General features: G+C 47.3%; 1 protein-coding gene across 1 annotated transcript in view; it reads left to right on the forward strand.

The window, feature by feature from the left end:
• The window catches only part of LOC136679752 (tetratricopeptide repeat protein 28-like), a 202,013-nt gene that overhangs the window by 182,466 nt on the left and 3,840 nt on the right, over window positions 1-15,707 (forward strand). The window contains 11 exon segments of the mRNA XM_066658422.1: window positions 2,832-2,960; window positions 5,130-5,274; window positions 5,827-6,006; window positions 7,233-7,717; window positions 8,304-8,551; window positions 10,437-10,561; window positions 10,679-10,910; window positions 11,084-11,160; window positions 11,915-11,938; window positions 14,703-14,832; window positions 15,167-15,274. Of these exon segments, the coding sequence (XP_066514519.1) occupies window positions 2,832-2,960; window positions 5,130-5,274; window positions 5,827-6,006; window positions 7,233-7,717; window positions 8,304-8,551; window positions 10,437-10,561; window positions 10,679-10,910; window positions 11,084-11,160; window positions 11,915-11,938; window positions 14,703-14,832; window positions 15,167-15,274 (1,883 nt within the window).

Here is a 15,707-nt window from a genome sequence, read left to right on the forward strand (position 1 = left end):
TTTAAAACCGATCGGAATCTTTCTCATGTCGCCGGCGAATTAGCCGAACCGAGCCAGTTCTCTCAATAACGCCTCGTTTGTAATGAATGGCGGGACATTTGAAACCACAACGCGGGTCGCGGGTGCACGCACAGGGCTGACCTGCACCAGCTCTCCCCTCACCCGGATCCCCGACTTAATCAGACTGCTTACACAGCTCTCCTTCAACAAAAACACCACCACCGCTTTGTCCATTCGAGAAACCGATTCAATATTCTCATATCCAACCTGCTCCCCGACCGCTAACACAAACTCCTCTAACGTCGCCTCACTCTCCTGGACACACCTGACGCCATGGCGGGGAGACGGCGTCTCCACACCGGCCTCAGAGGCCATGACTCCAGCCACAAACTCCTCACCACCGGCCAAAAACAGTTCGGTAACAAACACCTCACTGAGCTCTCATAAAGAAAGAAAGAAATAAGGGATATAAAGTGAAAAAGTTAAGAGATTCAGAAAAATTGGCAAAAACGCCAGAAACCTCCACACGCCACCACGGACAAACCGCGCGCACGCGCAGAGAGAGAGAGAGAGAGTGGAGGGAGAAGTAGAGGAAAGAAACTAAGCCAGATGTGTGTGTGAGAGGATCAGAGGCTCTGAGATGATGTGGAGTTATAAATGTGTGAAGGTCAGAGAGGAGACCTTTGCAGAGTCATGCCTCGTCCCTCTGTGACGCTTTAAAGTCTAAACTTTACAGTTTAAAAGTTCACTTGCCCGTTTAACCCACTTCCATTTCCGGCTTGTGTTTGGCTGAGAGACTCTCTCTGAGTCCCGGTACTGCACATTAATGGCACTCTGACCAAAGCTCTTGCAGCATTACTCCACATTGCTCCCCGTGGCTTTAGATTTCCACACTTCACTGCCTTTGGAAAATACATAATGGAAAAAAGACACTCCCAGGTTTGCAGTCGTGCATGATTCACTCCCTACATGACGGACCCGGTCAGAACATGCCCTCACTGTATGACGGACCCGGTCAGAACCTGCCCCTCGCTGTATGACGGACCCGGTCAGAACATGCCCCTCACTGTCTCCTACTGTCCCTCACTGTCTCTTAGTGTCTCTTACTGTCCCTCACTGTCTCCCACTGTCCCTCACTGTCTCTTAGTGTCTCTTACTGTCCCTCACTGTCTCTTAGTGTCCGTCACTGTCCACCACTGTGTCCTACTGTCTCCTACTGTCCCTCACTGTCTCCTACTGTCTCTTACTGTCCCTCACTGTCTCCTACTGTCCCTCACTGTCTCTTACAGTTCCTCACTCTTTCTTACTGTCCCTAACTATCTCCCACTGTCCCTCACTGTCTCTTAGTGTCCGTCACTGTCCCTCACTGTCCATCACTGTCTCCTACTGTCTCTTACTGTCCCTCACTGTCTCCTACTGTCCCTCACTGTCTCTTAGTGTCCCTCACTGTCCACCACTGTGTCCTACTGTCTCCTACTGTCCCTCACTGTCTCCTACTGTCTCTTACTGTCCCTCACTGTCTCCTACTGTCCCTCACTGTCTCTTACAGTTCCTCACTCTTTCTTACTGTCCCTAACTATCTCCCACTGTCCCTCACTGTCTCTTAGTGTCCGTCACTGTCCCTCACTGTCCATCACTGTCTCCTACTGTCTCTTACTGTCCCTCACTGTCTCCTACTGTCCCTCACTGTCTCTTAGTGTCTCTTACTGTCCCTCACTGTCTCCCACTGTCCCTCACTGTCTCTTAGTGTCCGTCACTGTCCCTCACTGTCCATCACTGTCTCCTACTGTCTCTTACTGTCCCTCACTGTCTCCTACTGTCTCTTACTGTCCCTCACTGTCTCCTACTGTCCCTCACAGTCTCTTACTGTACCTCACAGTCTCTTACTGTTCCTCGCTGTTTCTTACTGTTCCTCGCTGTTTCTTACTGTCCCTCACTGTCTCCCACTGTCTCTTACTGTCCCTCACAGTCTCTTACTCTTCATCGCTGTTTCTTACTGTCCCTCACTGTCCCTCACGGTCTCCCACTGTCTCTTACTGTCCCTTACTGTCCCTCACTGTCTCTTACTGTCCCTCAGTCTCCCTCACGGTCTCCCACTAACTCTTACTGCCCCACACTGTCTCCCACTGTCCAAACATGGCATAACACTGTTAATCAGAGTGGCATAGCGGCATGTCATGTCAGATATAGAACTGAGGGATCCATGTTAAATGGCATGTCACATCGCACGCTAAGGCTCATGGCTGGTTTAGACCGCTGTAAAGACAACAAGACAAGTGTTAGGTTCAGTTCATCTAAATGCTTTTAATCTTAATTTATAATTGAACTTTATCATAGCAATGTACAGTAAAACATCACATAATTCATATGTTATTATCTTTTGTTCCAGGCATCAACAGAAGGCATTGTAACATAACCCCTGAGGTCTTGGAGGGTCTACTGTATTTGTAGAATGTATTTAATGATTTCTGTACACCTCTATTCTCTAGTTTTACTGCATCAAAGATTTCAGTTAGTCTGACTCCATCATCTGACCTACCTGGAGGGCCGTTTGGTGGGGGCCACAATTAAATGCACCATTAGCTCCAGTGCAAAACTGAAGATATAAACATACACACCACATGTTTTGCTTGATGGAATATAACCGGAGTGATAAGTGGATTTCTCTCTCTCTCTCTCTCTCTCTCTCTCTCTCTCTCTCTCTCTCTCTCTCTCTCTCTCTCTCCCTCTATCTGTCTCTGTCTCTCTCCCTCTCTCTCTCTCTCTCTCTCCCCCTCTATCTGTCTCTGTCTCTCTCCCTCTCTCTCTCTCTCTCTTTCTCACTTTCTCAGAGGGTGCTCTGCTGGCAGTGAAACAGGGAGTGAAGCAGGGGATCTGTTGGATCAGCAGTTCGAGGAGCTCAACAACAAAATGAACTCTGGCTTTTTGCGCATGGTGTCCAGGAACAACCTCTTTAACAGGTGAGTTTGATCCCTGGTGAGTCCTCAGCCATCACAGAGTCCTGGAGAATCCTGGAGAGCAAGGTGGGCGTCGTCTCAAGTTGGGGAGGATGACCCCCACTCTCCACATCTCTCTGCTCACAGTGCAAGTAACCATGGGCATCCATCAGCTGATTAGCATTAGTGGCTTTGGTGGGTCGTCTCCTCGTATCTCGGGATACGCTCCAGAGTCTGGAGGCACTGTGTGTGATCGACAGCGAAGGTTAATAATAGAATAATGAGATGCACACAAACTACATCTACCCTCCAAGGTGATGGTACGACCTACAGTTTCTTCGGCTCAATGACTTTTGAAGGAGAAAAATCATAATAACAAAAACAATAAGAAAACCCCCTGCAAAAGCAAAAGGGTTCTATGCACTGTATACTTCAACCTTAAAAATAATAGAAAATCATAGAATACATACAAACATAACAAAACTCCCACTGTCTGAGCTGCGGAAACCCTCATTGTCCCACACTGTCTCCCACTGTCTCTAGCTGTCTCACATTGTCCAAACTGCAGAGACCCTCACTAATTTAATATTGTATTTACTTGCATGATGTAATTGTAGACAGGGGCGGCACGGTGGCGCAGCAGGTAGGTGTCGCAGTCAGGGGCCTGGAGGTTTTGGGTTCGATTCCTGCTCCGGGTGACTGTCTGTGAGGAATGTGGTGTGTTCTCTCTGTGTCTGCGTGGGTTTCCTCCGGGTGACTGTCTGTGAGGAGTGTGGTGTGTTCTCCCTGTGTCTGCGTGGGTTTCCTCCGGGTGCTCCAGTTTCCTCCCACAGTCCATAAACACACGTTGGTAGGTGGATTGGCGACTCAAAAGTGTCCGCATGTGTGTGTCACCCTGTGAAGGACTGGCGCCCCCTCCAGGGTGTATTCCCACCTTGCGCCCAATGATTCCAGGTAGGCTCTGGACCCACCGTGACCCTGAACTGGATAAGAGTTACAGACAATGAATGAATTGTAGACAGATCTTATTGTATTTGTATATTTACCATTTTGTTATTATTCTATTTTAAATGTTTATTGTATTTTATAATTATTTATAACAAATAACAAAATTATTTGTATTTGAATATTTACTGTACCAAATTTTTACTGTATTTAAATCTTATTACAGGGTCTGACTGCAGGTCACATGATAGTGTGTAAGAATCTGGTTGAGTGTGTAACGTGCTGTAATCCTGTAAAAGCGCTGTTATCACACAGGGTATAACCGACTTTAGAGTTTGTGTAAGAGAGAGAATGGTGAGAGCAGTGAGAACGTGTGCTGCTCAGATCCTGCTCTGTTACGTGTGCCCACTCTCAGGCCGTGTGTAATCTTCTCTTCATTAACAGGCTCAGTCACTGCTCTAATTGAGTTGACGTGAATATTAATCCTCTAAAATGAGTCTGTAATAAAGTAATCCCTTATTCTTTATGATGAGAGGAAATCACATTCGCTGCCTGTCTCTCACACAAGGAAGGTCTAAGACATGAAAAGGAACCAAATAAATACTACTAAATCATTTAAATATCAAGTATAAACTGGGAAACCTTTACGAATTATTATTTGAGAACTTTGACACAGAACGACAGAAGCAATATCTGGAACAATGTATGTCCTGAAATAAATGCAGAACGGTTGTGCAGCTAAAGTGGTTTCCAAATGTTGCTAAAGTATCCCAGGTAGTTGCTAGGCTGTTGGTGTGTGATTTCCAGGTGGAACATATCCTAATCCTAGCCCCAAGGCTTTTATTTGAGTGCACACTTTCAAGACTTCATGGTAAACCAGAGGGAGCAAGTGTTCAAGGCCTTGGGAGATTGAAAACAGAACAGGGACACAGCGCACAACGTCACTTACCATGCTTTTCTTCACCTCAAATATCCATGCTTTCAAACAGATGAAGAATTGGGGCAGATCCCACTAATATCTGAGAGAACAACTGACGTGCACACGTCATAATAATCCTGCACTGCCCTCTTGGGGTCACAGTGTGTTACTACACTTTATTCCTCTTGGCTGTCGTATGGCAACACTGCTGTTTTTTAAATTTTATTTAAAACTTGCATAACATTTAAATTAAAATGGCTTCCACATTGAACCCATTCATGGCAGTGAACACACAAACACAGTGATAATCAGTTTCTCCTCTCTTGCAGGAGTTGTCAGAGCATGACCAGTCTGTTCAGTAACCCCATATCTCCAGTTAAAGATGGCAGTTCAACACCTCATCATCCCGGCAGTGCTCTGAATAAACCCCCACTCCGGACCCTCTACGACCTCCTCATCGCTCCCATGGAGGGGGTAAGACTGCTGCTCCTTCTCTAGATGCAGGGAATTCATTCTCACCTTTCCCACATTTCCCTCCATTTTTCTTTTTTGTCACAGTCTCTTTTTTTCGGATTACCCTTCCAAGTCTCACCATATTACTGCACCCAGAAAGTCTGTGAACACCTGCATTCCCCACCCAGCATTCCTCCTGGAATAGAGCATTATTTGCTAGGCATTGATCTCACTCACATTAAAGGAACACTAGGTAAGATTGGGTAGTGGTCCCCTACCCTCCTCCAAAAGCTACATAGTGCAGCTTCTGCAGTCTTGAGCCTGGAGTAGCCATGGCAGATGCTCTGTTCTCCCTATTACAGGTCAGTGGATCATCATAATGATTTTGAAGCTGTAATTTTATGGTAAAAATACTGCCTAGTTTTCAGTGTGGATGAATGCAATCAAACCCTCACAAAAATATTCCAGCACAAGGTACAAAGCAGGTATCCACAAAACTCTGGCCATATAGTGTGTGTAAACACACTCTGGCCATATAGTGTTTGAAAGTTTTCTTGGAACTCTCTCTCTCAGGGTCTGATGCACTCTAGTGGTCCAGTTGGCAGACACAGGCAGCTGGTTCTGGTTCTGGAGGGAGAGCTGTATCTCATCCCCTTTGCCCTGCTGAAAGGCAGCTCTTCTAATGAGTATCTGTACGAGCGCTTCAGCCTCCTCGCTGTCCCGTCTCTGCGCAGCCTCGCGTCCAACGCCAAGGTGAGTCATGCCCTGTGACCCTTAACTATGTGTGTTGTGCTAGTACAAGTGGATCAGACACAGCAGGTGCTCCTGGAGTTTTAAATAGACCACCAAGCCAACAGCTTCTGTGTCACTGATGAAGGACTAGAGGACGACCAACACAAACTGTGCAGCGACAGATGAGCTACTGTCTCTCGCTCTACATCTACAAGGTGGACCACCGAGGGAGGAGTGTCTAATAGAGGGCATGCATGTGACGTCACAGCTGGCTGGAGTCGCGTTGATTATGTCCACTGACGTTCAGCATTCAGTGTGAATTCAGCGACAACACATAAACATCTAAAATGGAGCTGTTTGAGACTGACTTTACAAACAAATTCAGGAAGAAATCAAGGCTGTCTTTTTTTACAGACAAAGAAAAGAGAAATGACACCGTAGTTAAGTACACGGTGTATCTTCTCACTCTGGACACAACTGAACACGTCTCTCAGGGTTTCATGTCGACACTGTCACCATCTTGTCTGCAGCTGTCCAACTCTTCAATGGGGCTCAGTCCTACTGTGATTTACCTTCATAGACATCTGTCACAGTTATAATGAGTGGCGGTGTGGAGCACTGTCAAATCTAACAGCATTTAATCAGGTCGTCGCTTGTTTCCGTCTTAGTTTCACTATGTTTTTCCAAGGGTTTTTGAGAATTAAAGTGGTTCTGTGTAGAATCGTATATGCACTCAAAGCACCCTTGGCACATTTACAGGATTTTCTACACTGAAATATCTCTTAAGACCAATGGAAAATATACTGTAAATGGTTGTATTTCAAATCGTTGGCTCTAAGTAGCACCAAGAACTTTTAGATTCTTCACACTGTAACAATAGCAGAACCGCTTTGGTGTTGTATCCTTTAAGCATGCAAATTGATGTGAGCGTACATGGTCCTATACAGAACCAGTGTTTTGCCACTGAGAGGGTGTGTCCTCTCAGATAAATGATGTCAATACACACCCAAAGATTGGACAGTGAGTGGACACAGTGTTTAAAAACTTTAGCAGCAACTGCTGTGTCTGATCCACTGCTCCAGTGTCACTGCATTGCTGAGAATGATCCACCACCATCTGCTCTGTGGTGGACCAGTGGTGGTCCTGAGCATTGAAAAACAGGGTGAAAGGGCCTATGTAAGTATGCAGAGCAACAGATGTATTACAGTGTAGCAACAACCTCTTCTAAGCAAACCTTCCACCCACAGATGAACCCCCGCCGTCCCGCCCCTCCTCCCTGTGGCGCCCTTGGCATGGCTGCTGTGGTGGGCAACCCCAGTCTGCCCCCTGCGGCTATGGACCGCTGGCTGTGGGGTCCCATGCCCTCGGCCGAGGAGGAAGCCTGCATGGTGGCAGAGCTGCTCGGCTGTCAGCCTCTGACCGGTCCCGTGGCCACAAAGGAGCGAGTGATGAGCGCCCTGGCCCAGGCTGAGTGCGCCCACTTTGCCACGCACGTCTCCTGGAGGCTGGCTGCCCTGGTCCTGGCACCGGCCCACCAGGAGGGAGGTAGGGGAGACGGAGGCAGAGGAGGTGGAGGCGGAGGGAGGAAGGGTTCCTTTGGGGGCGGTTACACGGTTCCTGATGACGGGAGCGATGTGGAGAGCACATGTGATGCTCCGCCGCTTCAGGAGCTCCTGCTGACTGCCGCGGATATCCTGGACCTGAGGATGCCGGTCAAACTGGTGGTGCTGGGGTGAGTTTACAGCTGTCTGATGTTTTCATGTGTGGTGTATTTAGGCATTAATACACGAGAGGGAGTGCTGTAATGTGAGATATTGGCACTGGTGTACTGTGGTCACAGGTACATGGATAAAGACTGAGTAGGATCAGTAACGATCAGTACAGCAGTGCCAATATACAGTATAATCACTGTATAGTGCAAGCCTCGAAGGTATTATTGCGATTAAACCACAGTCCTATTCTCCTATTTCCATAATCCACAGTTTACAGTGTGTTCACCTTACAGTGATATATGATACACGTGTTAATTATATGTATAGTTTTGTCTGTTTAACTCTTTAAGCTCTGGGCTCTTTCTTGAGCTTCTTTAGCTCATCATCCAAGCCACTAGGTGTTGCTGTAATAACTGTTAACTGGTGTTTAGAACTAGGACCAGCACAAAGCACACAGTGCAGTACACAATGAATCTAGAACCTTGGGTCTCATATTTGTCTCATGAGTAAAATTTTTTAGAATCCCAGTTTTCATATTAAACCCGTGTTTTAGAACCCATGTTGTGATGAATGTTTCCCCTGCTCTATCTCTCCTGTCGGTCCCAGCTCATACCAGGAGTCAAGCAGTAAGGTGACGGCTGAGGGGGTGGTGGGGCTGACCCGAGCGTTCCTGGCCGCGGGGGCTCAGTGTGTCCTCGTGTCTCTGTGGCCTGTCCCCGTCGCCGCGTCCAAAGTCTTCATCCACGCCTTCTACTCGGCTCTGCTCAACGGTGCCAAGGCCAGCGTGGCCCTCACAGAGGCCATGAGGAGCATCCAGAGCAGCCAGCAGTTCTCACACCCCTCCAACTGGGCAGGTCTGTATCGGACCTCCATCGTCCATATCGTATGTGTCTCAAAGTTTGCTCACTGATGGCTCAGGAGGGTTAATATTTATTCTCCTAAAACTCCTAAGGAGAAACTGCATCAGACAGAAAAATACACAAAGCAGTTGTGTCCAGATAGAAATGATAGCTATGTCCAACATAGCTGGTGAACACTGGTGAGAAACGATGGAGCTCTGGTGAGGTCCTTTTGATAAAAATGAGTGTTATTATCTCAACCCTGTAATTATCTGTAACCCTTATCCAGTTCAGGGTCACGGTGGGTCCGGAGCCCACCCGGAATCACTGGGCGCAAGGCAGGAACACACCCTGGAGGGGGCGCCAGTCCTTGACAGGGAAACATACACACACACATTCACTCACACCTACGGACACTTTTGTGTCGCCAATCCACCTACCAACGGGTGTTTTTGGACCGTGGGAGGAAACCGGAGCACCCAGAGGAAACCCACACAGACACATGGAGAACACACCACACTCCTCACAGACATTAACCTGCTGCACATCCTTGCCACCCATTACTGAGACACTACAGAGATATTAAAGAGACAGTGCAGAGAAATTATGGAGACACTAGAGAGAAATAAAACAGACAGTACAGAGACATTATTGAGACACTACCTAGATATTAAAGAGACAGTACAGAGATATTATAGAGACACTACAGAGATATTAAAGAGACAGTAGAGAGACATTATGGAGACACTAGAGAGATATTAAAGAGACAGTATAGATATATATTGGGGTCAATAGAGAGATGTTAAGGAGGAAATATGCAGATATTAAAGAGACATTACAGAGATATTACAGAGATCTTTAAATGTTGTTTATTTTATCCATCCATCCATTATCCACCGCTTATCCGGGTCCGGGTCGCGGGGGAAGCAGTCGGAGCAAAGAAACCCAGGCCTCCCTCTCCCCAGCCACCGCCTCCAGCTCCTCCGGGGGTATACCGAGGCGTTCCCAGGCCAGTCGAGACATATAGTCTCTCCAGCGTGTTCTTGGTCTGCCCCGGGGCCTCCTCCCCGTTGGACATGCCCGGAACACCTCTCCAGGAAGGCGTCCAGGAGGCATCCGAACCAGATGCCCGAACCACCTTAACTGGCTCCTCTCAACGTGGAGGAGCAGCGGCTTCACTCCGAGTCTCTCCCGGATGTCCGAGCTCCTAACCCTGTTTCTAAGGGAGAGTCCAGACATCCTGCGGAGAAAACTCATTTCAGCCGCTTGTACCCGCGATCTCGTTCTTTCGGTCACTACCCAAAGCTCGTGACCATAGGTGAGGGTTGGGACGTAGATTGAACGGTAAATCGAGAGCTTTGCTTTTCTGCTCAGCTCTCTATTCACCACAACGGACCGGTACAGAGCCCGCATTACTGCTGACGCTGCACCGATCCGCCTGTCAATCTCCCGCTCCATCTTTCCCTCACTCGTGAACAAGACCCTGAGGTATTTAAACTCCTCCACTTGAGGCAGGATCTCACTTCCAACCTGAAGAGAGCACTCCACCCTTTTCCGACTGAGTACCATGGACTCGGACTTGGAGGTGCTGATCCTCATCCCTACCGCTTCACACTCGGCTGCAAACTGGTCCAGCAAGAGCTGGAGGTCCCGGCTCGATGAAGCCAACAAGACCACATCATCTGCAAAAAGCAGACATGGAATCCTGAGACCACCAAACCGGACACCCTCCGCCACTTGGCCACTTGTTGCTTATTTTATTTTATTGTTTATTTCTATGGGTAAAATTACACCTGAAGTTAATGAAGGTCAGTCAGTTTATGCTGCCACCTGCCTCCTTTATCTCTCTCTCTCTCTCTCTCTCTCTCTCTCCGTCTCTCTCTCTCTCACTCTCTCTCAGGCTTCATGCTGATTGGCAGTGATATAAAATTGAACAGCCCCTCATCTCTGATTGGTCAAGCACTCTCTGAAATCCTGCAGTATCCCGACAAGGCCAGAGATGCCCTTAGAGTCCTTTTGCATCTGGTGAGTAAGAAGTCTCTGATTGGCTGAAATCACACTGACATATCAGGGCTGGGTTTCTCAAAATCATCTTAGAACAAAGACGAGCATCACACTGAACTCTCTCTCTCTCTCGCTCAGGTGGAGAAGTCTCTGCAGCGTATTCAGAATGGTCAGCGTAACTCCATGTACACGTCCCAGCAGAGTGTGGAGAATAAAGTGGGCGGTGTTTCGGGGTGGCAGGCCCTCCTCACTGCGGTGGGCTTCCGGCTGGACGTGGCCGGGTCCGGCCTTCCCCCTGCAGTCTTCTTCCCCACGGCAGACCCAGGAGACCGGCTCCAGCAGTGTAGCGCCACCCTGCAGTCACTACTGGGTATGGAAGTATGCATGTGTACTGCAGGCAGTGGAACTCCGTTCTCTGGCGTGATGGAGAACGCAGTTCCACAGCTTCAGAACCCAATGCTGGGGAAAATTAAAGTACCTTAGGCCTCGTGTGTCCCAGTCTGTTTTGGACTCGTGGTTTTATCGGCCGTTTCTTTGTGGCAGGTCTCCCTCCTCCAGCTCTGCAAGCTCTTTGCAAAGTGGTCAGTGCCTCTGAAGCGGGAGAGCAGCTCATTAACAAGGTGAGTTCCACCAAGTTTTACTGACCTTGTCAGGAACTAGGGGATGGGATGGGTTAATTTTTAATAGCGCAAACAAACACGTGGTCCCTGTGATTCACTATATGCACTGACTTACTGCTAACTGCACTGTCCCCCTCCCTTATTTATTGTTTATGTCTCACGTACTTATTGTAAATCGTTTTGCACACATGCAATTAGTGTTGTATTGTGTACGTTTGTTGTTCTGAACTTGATATAACAGCAGTAACGACTTCTGCTACCCCACTTACCAACACTTGCCGTTGAGCATATTAAATTTAAGCTCATGTGCAGTTGCTCCACAGTCCCATTTTGTTGTAATCCCTTTCTATGGAGATTGCACAAGCCAAATTGAGTGTGCGTCCAAAATGGATCCACCTTAAATTAATTATAAAGGTTGTTTAGAAACGTGGAGCTATAGTGTATACTGCGGAGGTGATCAGTCATGGCTTTTGCTGCAGTAACAGATTCTACTCCTCTGGTAAAACAAAAGAAGCTGCTGGAACATTGCTGTGAGGGTTTGATGGCAGCCACTCCATCACTTCAGAGAACACAGTGACACATGCACCCTGAAGTAGTCACTAAAAGGGTGTTTATTTTCCTTAATGTCTGTCTTAATGTAAATGATCTCTCCTCTGAGTAATTGACCTACACTGGACATTACTGAGGATTACCTTTTAACACTCACCCTCTCTTCCCCTCCTCCCTTTTCCTCCTTCTCTCTTTCGGACTGAAGGCTGTAAAGAATATTGTTGGAATGGTAAGTCTTCTCGCTTCAGCCGTACAATAGACTGGAACTGATTTAACTCTTTCTTTGCTCATGTCCTTCCTGACTTCATCAGGCTTGGTTTAACACATCTGCACACATTTCTAATATTACACTCTGATATTAAACGTCACTCAAACTGCTTTGTCATACCTTGACCGCGCAAGTTACAGTCGCGTGTAAAAAAAGTTGATTTTCAAGGGGATCACAAGATGACGTCATTTAGAGAAAATAAAACTAATCATGCCATTTTCTGCATGTATTCGTAGACTATTCATTCATTCATTCATTGTCTGTAACCCCTATCCAGTTCAGGGTTGCGGTGGGTCCAGAGGCTACCTGGAATCATTGGGCGCAAGGCAGGAATACACCCTGGAGGGGGCGCCAGTCCTTCACAGGGCAACACACACTCACACACACTGACACCTACGGACACTTTTGAGTTGCCAATCCACCTACCAACGTGTGTTTTTGGACTGTGGGAGGAAACCGGAGCACCCGGAGGAAACCCACACACACACAGGGAGAACACACCACACTCCTCACGGACAATCACCCGGAGGAAACCCATGCAGACACAGGGAGAACACACCACACTCCTCACGGACAATCACCCGGAGGAAACCCACGCAGACACAGGGAGAACACACCACACTCCTCACGGACAATCACCCGGAGGAAACCCACGCAGACACAGGGAGAACACACCAACTCCTCACGGACAGTCACCCGGAGGAAACCCATGCAGACACAGGGAGAACACACCAACTCCTCACAGACAGTCACCCGGGGGAAACCCACGCAGACACAGGGAGAACACACCACACTCCTCACAGACAGTCACCCGGAGGAAACCCACGCAGACACAGGGAGAACACACCACACTCCTCACAGACAGTCACCCGGAGGAAACCCACGCAGACACAGGGAGAACACACCACACTCCTCACAGACAGTCACCCGGAGGAAACCCACGCAGACACAGGGAGAACACACCAACTCCTCACAGACAGTCACCCGGAGGAAACCCACGCAGACACAGGGAGAACACACCAACTCCTCACAGACAGTCACCCGGAGGAAACCCACGCAGACACAGGGAGAACACACCAACTCCTCACAGACAGTCACCCGGAGGAAACCCACGCAGACACAGGGAGAACACACCAACTCCTCACAGACAGTCACCCGGAGGAAACCCACGCAGACACAGGGAGAACACACCAACTCCTCACAGACAGTCACCCGGAGGAAACCCACGCAGACACAGGGAGAACACACCAACTCCTCACAGACAGTCACCCGGAGGAAACCCACGCAGACACAGGGAGAACACACCAACTCCTCACAGACAGTCACCCGGGGGAAACCCACGCAGACACAGGGAGAACACATCACACTCCTCACAGACAGTCACCCGGAGCGGGACTCGAACCCACAACCTCCAGGTCCCTGGAGCTTTGTGACTGCGACACTAACTTTCTGCGCCACCATGCCTGTTCCTGTTTATAAAATATGAAAAGTACTGTATCTCTTCCTCAGGCCTCAGGGATGTAGTTTGAAGGTGGTCAGACTTCTGCCATTTCTGATCCGCACCAATAAACAGAATGACATCAGCAGATCGCAACCCGTGCGCTGTCTTTGGGCTTCCGTCCATTCTAAATGTAGGGAATGGTGAAGAAGCAGTTTAAAGAACCGCTTGCTTTAGCTACTGCAAATCTCTTTTTATGAACAGTAAGAGCAACAAATATTAGGGTCTCAGCTGAGGGGTGTGTGCACCTATGATCCTTGTAGAGAGTGTGTTTAGTTATATAGCATTATCCAAGTATATACAGTATTTCAATAAAGGACTGTAGTTAAAGCATTAATATTAGCTCTTTCCTATGATTGTTATATTGTGGTTTTACTTTTAATTTGCATCTTATTCGTAATTAAAAGTGCATTATCAATAAAATGCATTATTATATAAAAAATATCATCAAACATATAATCATTATTTCTCAGTGATCTCAGATATTATGAGAACTGTAAGATTACAGACAGGCTCCTTGTTGGATGGTTCTAAGTGGCTCTCGGACTGTGAGCAGTTTATGAGCAAATCTTTTAAATCTGAGAATGAGGCAAAAAAAAGCAAACCACGTTTTCAGTGGCGTGTGGACCGTCTCTTACAAAGGCATCGCTGTTTCACGTTGGACATTAATCTCCTTAAAGAGAACAGCTGAGTGTTCATAAATCTTTCACAGGAAAAGCCCTCACCCTCATTTCTCAACCTGATCTCCACACCTCCAACGTGTGCCCTTCGTCTAACAGCCCGGAACGTGTTGTGAGAGTTGAGCTCATTTGAATATCTTGCTGGTCTGATGTTACAGCCACTACCAGCACTTTGCCATGTTAAATAAGGAGAGGCCAGAGTGTGATGCTGCATTTATACAACACTGATACAAGCGCTGTTTATTGGAGGACAGTGATAAGCCACAACAGATTATGATGCCTTTGTTTACTTCAGAAGTACAACCAAACACATCCTGACCAAGCAACACATACCTTTGTCCTGCGCACTAGTGCGCTACTTTGTGTAGGTCTGTGTTTCTGTAGACAGCTGCTTTGTATCAGGTCACTGTTGATAATATATCACACATACACCTTTAAATCCCCCTTCCTTGCCTAAAGAATAGACCTGAGGTCATTTAAGACAAACCTGCGAAATAAAGCTCAGTTGAACAACAGGACTCATTTCCTTCCTCTTCTTCATGTGTAGCTTCATCAGGTCCTGGTCCAGCTTCAGTCCGGAGAGAAGGAGCAGGACTTTTCTTTGCTGCCGATCCAGGTGTCTATAAGTGTCCAGCTTTGGAGACTGCCCGGTTGCCACGAGTTCCTTGCTGCTCTGGGTGAGTCAGTTTCACTGTGCTTCTGTATGGGTATGTATTTGAATTGCAGACACACCACACCAGGATCATATTATATATATTATATATTAATTCATTCATTCATTCATTATCCAGTTCAGGGTCGGGGTGGGTCCGGAGCCTGCCCGGAATCATTGGGCGCGAGGCAGGGATACACCCTGAAGGTGGCGCCAGTTCTTCACAGCACTTATATTATACATATAATAATAATATTCTCATCTATAAAAGTGGGGCACTGCAGGAAAGGTTTAGGAGCCACTGCTTTAAGTAATAACTGATTGTACCATTATGTGTGTCTCTGCTTTCACACATTCAGGGTTTGATCTGTGTGAGGTGGGACAGGAAGAAGTGGTTCTGAAGACGGGGAAGCAGGCCAGCCGCCGCACCATGCACTTTGCCCTCCAGTCTCTAATGGCAATATTCGGTAAGGAACATTACAGCATACCTCATCCTAGTTTGATTACTTTTGCCAAAGGTTTGAAGACAAAACGTATTAAATGGAGCTCCATCTCTCTGGAGAAAGCAGCTCTGATGCTGGGGATTTATACCTTCAGGGATTCGATCTGTGGTCTGTCAGCTTTGTCATTTTATTTTCATAGTCTTGACATTTATTTACTGTATTTTTCACAGTCTGATTTAATAATGTTCCCTTTTTATATATATAATAAAGAGGGTCAGGTGAGAATTGTAGCATCATGGAGTTTAGGTGCTATTGTACTGCTGGATAAGGAGAGAAAACCCTTCAGAGCTGGAGCATGTGTTCTGTTAATATGAGCGGAAAAGAAGAGATGATGTTATTATCATGAGCTACTGTTTATTTTATATTTTGTAGTCAGGTATTATTAGGTGTTCAAACA

This window comes from Hoplias malabaricus, chromosome Y (assembly GCF_029633855.1).
Source record: "Hoplias malabaricus isolate fHopMal1 chromosome Y, fHopMal1.hap1, whole genome shotgun sequence".
NCBI classification, from domain to species: domain Eukaryota; kingdom Metazoa; phylum Chordata; class Actinopteri; order Characiformes; family Erythrinidae; genus Hoplias; species Hoplias malabaricus.